We start from the raw sequence: 10,024 nt of genomic DNA, 5'->3' as shown, positions 1-10,024 counted from the left end.
GTTAATTTCTCACTTTCTTGACATGCATCCATCCATTTATATTAGAATGCAACCAAGTCTAGTCTAGCATTGTCCTCAATTGAGTCTGAAGACAAGTTCATGGTTTGAATTTTAGGAAGAACACCAACGAAGACTACGGTCCGGGTCACAAATTCTTTTCCGTACTCGTTAACACGCCCAATATTCTAAATGTGGAATGTTAGACCATCTATTGATTGGTCTTCGCTCAGTTTCCTTTAATTCGTGAGAATCACAACTGCAAGGAGCAAACGTCTAACTACGGCATTGAAAATTTCTGTTTTAGATTATAGTTTGCTATGGTCAAAGAAGGATGAAAGTTCTCATAAGCCAATCAATTTCACCGTCATGTGCTTACTCTCTAATCAGCTAATAATGATGCAAGAAACTATATGAAAGTTCTCACTTCTCACACGCCAGTGAATTTCACCTACATTCATGAATATTATATTGCTTCCAATGAATTTTAATATAAACAAAAATGTAGTACTAGTAAATAAAAAATGTAACTCTAGCTTATCTTTGTCTTGGCTGAACAATATTTATATTGCTGGCATAGCGAAGGTGAACGATAACGAGTTCAACCATATACATGATAAAAGAAAGAGGTTGTGATCGAAATTGTAATTTATGCATTGCAGAAAGAACAAAGGGAAGTAAAACCAGACTGCTTTGTATATTAAAGCAGTGGAGTGACACTGGTATATATATATATATATATAATATAATATATATATATATATATACACGCACAGAGTCTAAGTGAAAAAAGTACTAAAGAACCGTGCTTTGTTCCAAACTGGAAAGAGTTCCTGGACTCATAAGAGGGTAAGAACACCAATTAAGGGAAGAAGGCGACAGATTCATCCCAAGCGAAAACGCAGCCTCTTCACTATCAGATATTTTCTGGGGTTTCATTTCCCGAGATGTTAAGTCCTGGTACACTACTGCAGACAATGGTGGTTTCGTTGTCGAATGGTGGAGTTGTGGAGGCACAGAAATGTTTCTGTTATACATTAATGGTTGCGTGGAATTAGCAACGTTGAGTGGTGGAGGCGCAACGCTTTGAAGACGCTGCTGAGACTGAAACTCGGTTGCACCAGTGAGCTTTTGAACAAGGTCCCTGAAGTTGATAGGGTCTACCTTGTATATTCTAGGTGGTGTTGGTGGAAGTGGAGCCACAGGCTTCTTCCATGGCTTTGTGGGTGGCTTTTTAACCGTATGGAGTGAGGAATTAAAGGGTTGTGGGAGTTTTGCACTCTTTGTTTCTTGAAAACTTTGTGACAGATAAGTGGAAGAGGACGAAGAAGAAGAATAAGCTTCCATTTTTGGTTTGTGTGAAAGAGAAATGAGAATTGATAAAAGTTCTACCTTCTATATATAGATTGTTTGATGAAAGATACAAGACAAGTGAGCATGAGAAAAAAGAAAAGGCTACGACTTTTGTGAAGCCCTTTGTGAAAAATTCAAACTTTGTTTTGTCTTCANTGGCACTGTGGAAGAAGGTAAGACTCCTTAAAATTCTAGTGTTTAACGAGTGTAGTTAATTTCTCACTTTCTTGACATGCATCCATCCATTTATATTAGAATGCAACCAAGTCTAGTCTAGCATTGTCCTCAATTGAGTCTGAAGACAAGTTCATGGTTTGAATTTTAGGAAGAACACCAACGAAGACTACGGTCCGGGTCACAAATTCTTTTCCGTACTCGTTAACACGCCCAATATTCTAAATGTGGAATGTTAGACCATCTATTGATTGGTCTTCGCTCAGTTTCCTTTAATTCGTGAGAATCACAACTGCAAGGAGCAAACGTCTAACTACGGCATTGAAAATTTCTGTTTTAGATTATAGTTTGCTATGGTCAAAGAAGGATGAAAGTTCTCATAAGCCAATCAATTTCACCGTCATGTGCTTACTCTCTAATCAGCTAATAATGATGCAAGAAACTATATGAAAGTTCTCACTTCTCACACGCCAGTGAATTTCACCTACATTCATGAATATTATATTGCTTCCAATGAATTTTAATATAAACAAAAATGTAGTACTAGTAAATAAAAAATGTAACTCTAGCTTATCTTTGTCTTGGCTGAACAATATTTATATTGCTGGCATAGCGAAGGTGAACGATAACGAGTTCAACCATATACATGATAAAAGAAAGAGGTTGTGATCGAAATTGTAATTTATGCATTGCAGAAAGAACAAAGGGAAGTAAAACCAGACTGCTTTGTATATTAAAGCAGTGGAGTGACACTGGTATATATATATATATATATAATATAATATATATATATATATATATACACGCACAGAGTCTAAGTGAAAAAAGTACTAAAGAACCGTGCTTTGTTCCAAACTGGAAAGAGTTCCTGGACTCATAAGAGGGTAAGAACACCAATTAAGGGAAGAAGGCGACAGATTCATCCCAAGCGAAAACGCAGCCTCTTCACTATCAGATATTTTCTGGGGTTTCATTTCCCGAGATGTTAAGTCCTGGTACACTACTGCAGACAATGGTGGTTTCGTTGTCGAATGGTGGAGTTGTGGAGGCACAGAAATGTTTCTGTTATACATTAATGGTTGCGTGGAATTAGCAACGTTGAGTGGTGGAGGCGCAACGCTTTGAAGACGCTGCTGAGACTGAAACTCGGTTGCACCAGTGAGCTTTTGAACAAGGTCCCTGAAGTTGATAGGGTCTACCTTGTATATTCTAGGTGGTGTTGGTGGAAGTGGAGCCACAGGCTTCTTCCATGGCTTTGTGGGTGGCTTTTTAACCGTATGGAGTGAGGAATTAAAGGGTTGTGGGAGTTTTGCACTCTTTGTTTCTTGAAAACTTTGTGACAGATAAGTGGAAGAGGACGAAGAAGAAGAATAAGCTTCCATTTTTGGTTTGTGTGAAAGAGAAATGAGAATTGATAAAAGTTCTACCTTCTATATATAGATTGTTTGATGAAAGATACAAGACAAGTGAGCATGAGAAAAAAGAAAAGGCTACGACTTTTGTGAAGCCCTTTGTGAAAAATTCAAACTTTGTTTTGTCTTCAGCCGTCGGCGGAATCTGTGATGACACGCATACATGCAATGTGGTCAAATGCATGGGGTTTGACCCTCTTTTTTTAATACATATACATATGGCCTTCCACAGTTTTCTTTCTTTCTTTTTCTGATCTTTTATGTTCAGTCATATGTGTTCATTATTGAGAGGATTAATTAGTGGTTTTAAATAGAGAAGCTCAATTAGTTAGCTAGCACATAGCAACCAGGCATAAATAAATTCATTGTATGATTAAATCGGAGTCTTACCTTCTTCCACAGTGCCATGCCCTCATGCATGTAGGCCTACAATTTGAGTTGGAGTTCATATCATTGTGGAATAAAAAAATTCTATCTTTCACTTTTATTATTTTTATTTCTCATTGATGGAGTATAAAATTGAAACGCGTATAGTGTGACCAAGGATTTTCATGCATTTTTTTTGTGAGCCCATATATGTATGTATAGGGCCGGCTCGATACACTTTGGGTGGTGGTAAGATAACAAATTCAAGCAAGGTATTTTATATTTAAATATTTGCTAAATATTTTTTTTTGTCTTTTTATTTAAAAGATATACTTCTTATACTTTTAAAGATGCCAAAATACAAACAATAAATCTAGATATACACTTATAAAAAAAAGAGTCTAGATATATAAAAAAAAATTTACAACTTTCTTTACACATATACTGAGATAAATTGTGATTGGTATAAAATAGATGTTAATCATAATCTCATGTAAATATAATGTTATACTAGTTACAATTTGATACCTCAAATATTGTGAAAAAAATTGTTAAATTTATTATATTTATAACATTGATGAAAATTGAAATACTAATAAAGCTTTGTGTTTTGATTTTTGCACAGCCCACTTCTTTATTTTTATTTTTTTAGTGAAACCAATTATTTGAGCATAATATTGAGGCATTTTAGAACAGACAATGCAAAATAGAAAAAAAAATGTTCAATTTTACATTTCTAAGCTCCAAATTTGCCCACATTAATCAATGTAAAATGTCCAAATTTGCAAAATTGCTACAATGATAGTGTAATAAAGTAAATAGTAGTTGTATCACTTGTATGTCAAGAAAAAAAAAATCAAGAAAAATATGATATTTTAATGAAATAGAATTTAGAATGGATAATATGACGATGTTGGTATTTTTGAAGAGTGGGGATGTAAAAAATAAAAAATAAAAATTCTTATATTAAAATAAATAAGAATATTTGCACGAATTAATATGAATACTCTTATTATTTGGGGCTAGGAAATTAATTGTGAAATTCTTTTAATGCATGTCTTTATAATTATTTTTTGGTAAACTAAATTTTATGTGTGTGTTTGGAAAGTAACGAAAATTATAAATTATTTTACTATTCAGTTTATTTTTACAACTATTCATGAGTTTTACTACACTTTTTAATATTATTCATAAATTCTACTGTACTATTGTAATTAACTTTTATTTTTATCCACCTTACTTTTAACAATAAATTTTTAATTTTAATAAAATACACAATATCTAGACTTGCTCGTTAATCAATGTCCAAGTACATGGCCTAATTACTGTGGTATACTATTTGTACCAGATTAATTAGGGGTTCCTTCATGATAAGGTAGGTACGAGTACGACTAGAATAGTTCAACTGTTCACCCACGTGTTCTGCATGTCCATTGACAGTCGGTTAACTAATAAAAAAGTATTAAAAGAACAACTCTTCACGCCATCTTACTATTAAAATATTTCGTACTATTTGGTACGTTTTTGTACCAAGCTTTGGTCGACCAAAAGTGATTTATAATTAATTAATAGTATAATCTATACAATCACAGATTAGAGCTAGTAGGGGTGTGCAAAAAACTGATGAACCGAATAAACCGACCGAATCGTTGCCAAATTTTTAGTTCGATTTCGGTTTCATTTTTTTAAAACCGAAATTTTCATTTTTGGTTTCTGTGTTAGATTTTTTCACCCGAAACCGAACCGAACCGACCGAATATATATATTTATGTAACTCTGTTACATAATAGATCAGTGGCTTAGTGGTATGCAACTTTATGGTTTGGCCGCTGATCCTAGGTTCGAGCCTTCGCGTGGGGGCTTATGTTTTTTTTGCTATTTAATTTTTTAAAACCCTAAAGCATGACATAAAGACGGAAATACCCCTCCCCTATTTATTCTTCCCTTTTCTTTTCTTCAGTTCAGCCACCCCCTTCCCCAACTTCTTCTCTCAGTTTTTTTTATGGAGTTCAGCCCTCAGTCCCTCCTCTTCTCTCACCGCTCCACGCCTCCATATGCCGCCTCCACACGTCGACCTTCCTGCTCCAGCCTCCACACGCTGGCCTTCCTACACCGGCCTCCACACGCCGGCCTCCCTACGTCGACTAATCTTTTCATTCTCACAGTGTCACGGTGACCCTCCCTCTCTCTTTAATTTCTCCATAGTTTCCTCTCTCTTTTTCAGATTCTGGGTTTGTTCAATATTGAACTAATGATATTTTTTCAATTTTTATGTGCAAATAAAGTTAGGGCTTTGAAATGTGCTTGGTCAGTTGGTTGTTTATCTTTTCAATTTCTTTTCTTTTTTTTTTTTTTTTTTTTTTTTCTTTGTTTGCTTTCTTAGAAAATAAATGATAAGGAACCGAAACCGACCGAAAAACTGACCGAAATCGAAACAAACCGAAACTGACGGTTTTTCAACAATTTCGGTCGGTTTCGGTTGAGACTTTTAAAAACCGAAAATTTCAGTTTCGGTTGGTCAGATAGAAAAAAACCGACCGAACCGAACCGATTACAGCCCTAAGAGCTAGTCAATAATTCCGGTGGTGAGAATGAACTCTCCTCATGAAAAATTATTTTATGAGATAGTTTTAAAGAGTGGAATGATATTGTGTTTGAGGTTTGATATAAGCTGAAATTTAATTTATTACTTTTGAAACTTCAAAGTTTATTTGGTAAATCTCATAAATTATGGGGTTTAATTTGTTAGTTGTTATACCATCTAAAAAATAGGATTTAAATAAAAATTTTCTAATAATTTTTGTTACTAGGTAGTATGGTAATGGTAACATAGAATCATTACCAAAGACCATAGGCATAATGTACTAATTAAAAATTTGTTATAAAGAATACATAGATAACTCTACTATAGAGTCTAAAATCTAATCCATTTATTTTGAAATGAGTGAAATAGATTGTCACATCATCAATAATTTAAATAAATATAAAAATAGTGATAATTAACATTTTTTTAAAATGTTGGTTAATGTAGTTCACTTATTTCAAAATAAATATATATGATTTTAAAAATGCGTAAATGCTCTTTTCGTTCCTATATTTTGGAGTCATTTCTATTTTGATCCCTACATTTCTATTTTATCACTTTTAGTCTCTAATTCAATTAATGCTTGTTATTTTAGTCCTTTTCATCAATCAACAGACGAAAATAGTTGATGTGGCAAACGGAATACATTGTTGACACAGTAAATGTTGACGTGGCAAATAAAATAATAATAATAATAAATTATTTATTATTAAATAAATGCTAAGTCAGCATAAAATAATAATAAAAACAGACATTTTCATTTTTTTTCTAAATTCTTTTAAAATAAAATAAGATAATTAAATTAAAAAATTTTATTTCTTTCATTATTTTTTTTTTGAAGAACATGTTCATGTTCCTTGGGTTCATCCCCAAAAATTCTCTTGAGAAATAAACACACAAAAAAAAACCCAAAAAATTCAGCTCAAAAATGAAATCATAAATCTAAAGGCCCTCATTTTCAACCCCAGCAAAATCATCAAATCCCTAAGCCATAAGCCCAGAAAGTTCAAAACCAGAAAATCATCAAATCCCAAAAGCCACAACCCACATTTCTTCAATCACCCAGAGATGAGGCTCAACAGCAACAACGGCATCGTTTCCTCTACTACCTTAATAATTCCTATTGAACAAATTTTATTTTACTGTTTTTTTCTCAGCCACCAAAACAGTAGCATAACATAGAAAACCCAAAGGTATAGCCTTAATAATTCTTATTGAACAAATTTTCTTTTACTATAACTCTCTCTCTCTCTCTCTCTCTCTCTCTCTCTCTCTCTGCGTGATGAGGAGCCAAACGCCATAGCCAATCCTTCGACTCAATCTCCGTCATTCTGACCAATGTCCATGTGCGATGAGGAGCTCGTGGGATGCTATTGCTGCACAAGGCATAAAAATCCAAAAAATTCAGCTGAAAAAAGAAATCATAAATCTAAAGGCCCTCATTTTCAACCCCAGCAAAATCATCAAATCCCTAAGCCATAAGCCCAGAAAGTTCAAAACCAGAAAATCATCAAATCCCTAAGCCATAAGCCCAGAAAGTTCAAAACCAGAAAATCATCAAATCCCAAAAGCCACAACCCACACTTCTTCAATCACCCAGAGATGAGGCTCAACAGAAACAACGGCATCGTTTCCTCTACTACCTTAATAGTTCCTATTGAACAAATTTTATTTTACTGTTTTTTTCTCAGCCACCAAAACAGTAGCATAACATAGAAAACCCAAAAGTATAGCCTTAATAATTCTTATTGAACAAATTTTCTTTTACTATAACTCTCTCTCTCTCTCTCTCTCTCTCTCTGCGTGATGAGGAGCCAAACGCCATAGCCAATCCTTCGACTCAATCTCCGTCATTCTGACCAATGTCCATGTGCGATGAGGAGCTCGTGGGATGCTATTGCTGCACAAGGCAGCGACAATCCGAGGCTAGGTCCATGCTAATCGAGCTTGAGACAAGGAGATCCGAGTCAGGCGGGATGGGATCGGAATCGGGATTGATTGGATCTGGTTTTCTTTGGGGTTGTTGGCCACAAATCAAGCTTTGTTGTGGATTTGGGTTTAGGATGGTATTGGACGATTGGGGTATTGATGGATTTGGGTTTGTAGCCAAGGATTTTGGGATTAGTTTGAATCTTTGAATTTGGGGCTTTTGTTTGAAATATTTGGAATTAGTTTGAAACTGGGTTTGGTGGATCTGCATCTGGGTTTTCTTTCAGGCGTGGATGACGATGGACAACTAGGACATGTTGTGGTGATGTTCATGCTCTTTGATTTGGTGATGTTCATGGTTTTTTTTTTTTTTTTCCTGTAGGTTTAATGTTCATGTTCTTTTTTTCTAGGTTTGCTTTTTGATTTTGGGTTTGATATTGATGTTGGGTTTATTTCTGAGTTTGATGTTCTTGCTTTAATTCTTTTTATTTAATTAAAATTAATAATTTTTTTTTTAATTTAGATGCTGATGTGGTATTTTTTAATGCCAAAATAGTTTTTTTTAATTATTATTTTAATGTGCCGTCAGCTACGTTAGATTTTTTTGTTAGTTGGGTGACGGTAAGGTTTTAAATGTCACGCATTAATTGGTTTAGAGATTAAAAATAGTAAAATAAAAAATGTAAAGACCAAAATATAAATGACCCTAAAATATAAGGATGAAAAGAGCATTTACGTCTTTTAAAAACTTCATAACAAAGTTACTCTAAAAAGTCCATAAAATCTTAACAGTTATGTAAATGCTATTTTGGGAAAGACACTTTTTGTAAGACCGTGATAGAAGTTCATTACAAAAGATATATGACAAAATGTGGGAAAAAGATTTTGAGAAATTGAAAGTATTGAGTAATTATTGGGAAAATTACATAAAAAGACTAAGAATTTGTATAGGAGTAATGTTTTACATTGAGGTATAAGTTTATAATTTTGTCAGTTAAATTTCTAAACTCATGAAACTACTTCAATTGAAGCCGCTGTTGATATCCATTATGCTAGATAGTAACAAAGCAAAGGAAACAATAAAGCATTAATAAAATTAATGTTTCACGTAAATAACTAGCTTCAATTTTTTGAATAGAAGATTCATTTTTAACTTTCTTATTCTAAGCAAAACCTTTTCTCTCTACCTCGCTATTTAAAGGCTGCTAATTCATTTATGAATAAAATTTAGGAAAAATGCAAAGTTTTATCAACGATCATCACATTTTCTCCACCATGTTACTACACAGAATAATGAAGATTAATAATGAATATTGACAAAAACTTCAAATTGAAACAAATTGAGAATTTTGAGAATTTAATTGACAAAATCAAATCTAAACAGCCATTAAACTAATGGAATATTATATTTTTACAAAAGATTCTTACACAAATTATGAACAAAATGAGGCTCTCCTTTCAATTTATGGATGAATGAAACTCCCCTCCTTTTGTATGTATAAATCAATGTGAATCTTTTTAAAAAGAAAGATCTTGTTAGCGAAAACTTAAGTGTTGCATTTATACAAATTTCAAGGGGAGATATCATTTCGAAGATTGTCATTTTGCCAAATGTCAAGAATGTTGGTGTAATTATTCTTTCTTTTCTTTTCTTTTCTTTTTTTCTTTTTTTGGTAATAGAAAAGTGCTATTTTATATGTGCACTCGGATTTTTGCTAATAACATTTTGCTAATAACATAGAGATTAACCTGATAAATGAACAGCACATCCCTAAAGAATATGCCTAAAATTTTCAATTTCTCTAGTCAACTTAACAACAAAAAGAAGGCACTTAGGAAAAATATAATTTATTGTTGGGAAATTTGGAATTAAAAAATGGAAAAAACAAATAAATGATTGATAAAAAAAATGCTTATCCTTTTAATTTTAATTTTACTTGTCTTCTAGTCTTACTTTCAGCTTAATTTTACTTTGAATCTTGCCTTTTAATATTGCTACTCCAAGCTAAACTCCTATACCAACAAATGTTTACAAAACTTTATTTGACATTTGAAACTGTGGGGGAAAAAAAGCCCAATCCAACATAGTGGGCCGAGAGCTCATATGAGAGCTATTGTGCGACCGAGAAGAAGGAGATGGTAAAAGCAGGGCCCATCTAGAAGTGGGACCCTCAGAAGGAAGAATGATTACAATCGAAGAGAACATCTT

General features: G+C 33.3%; 2 protein-coding genes across 2 annotated transcripts; both read right to left on the bottom strand.

The window, feature by feature from the left end:
* Positions 1-482: 482 nt before the first annotated feature.
* On the bottom strand, positions 483-1,385 carry LOC136067433 (VQ motif-containing protein 9-like). Its single transcript, XM_065773287.1, has one exon. It carries the CDS (start codon positions 1,342-1,344, stop codon positions 793-795), a length of 552 nt encoding a protein of 183 aa, XP_065629359.1. The 5' UTR covers positions 1,345-1,385; the 3' UTR covers positions 483-792.
* A 657-nt stretch (positions 1,386-2,042) lies between these two features.
* LOC136067432 (VQ motif-containing protein 9-like) lies at positions 2,043-2,949 on the bottom strand. Its single transcript, XM_065773286.1, has one exon. It carries the CDS (start codon positions 2,904-2,906, stop codon positions 2,355-2,357), a length of 552 nt encoding a protein of 183 aa, XP_065629358.1. The 5' UTR covers positions 2,907-2,949; the 3' UTR covers positions 2,043-2,354.
* Positions 2,950-10,024: the final 7,075 nt, after the last annotated feature.

This window comes from Quercus suber, unplaced genomic scaffold, assembly GCF_002906115.3.
Source record: "Quercus suber isolate HL8 unplaced genomic scaffold, Cork oak 2.0 scaffold_72, whole genome shotgun sequence".
Classification (NCBI taxonomy): domain Eukaryota; kingdom Viridiplantae; phylum Streptophyta; class Magnoliopsida; order Fagales; family Fagaceae; genus Quercus; species Quercus suber.
The sequence above is the reverse complement of the archived record's forward strand: the minus strand, read 5'-3'. Positions and strand labels throughout refer to the sequence as shown.

Bases quoted from the DNA above. Each gene is read 5' to 3' on its own strand.
- LOC136067433 (XM_065773287.1), bottom strand. From the start codon at position 1,344: ATGGAAGCTTATTCTTCTTCTTCGTCCTCTTCCACTTATCTGTCACAA.
- LOC136067432 (XM_065773286.1), bottom strand. From the start codon at position 2,906: ATGGAAGCTTATTCTTCTTCTTCGTCCTCTTCCACTTATCTGTCACAA.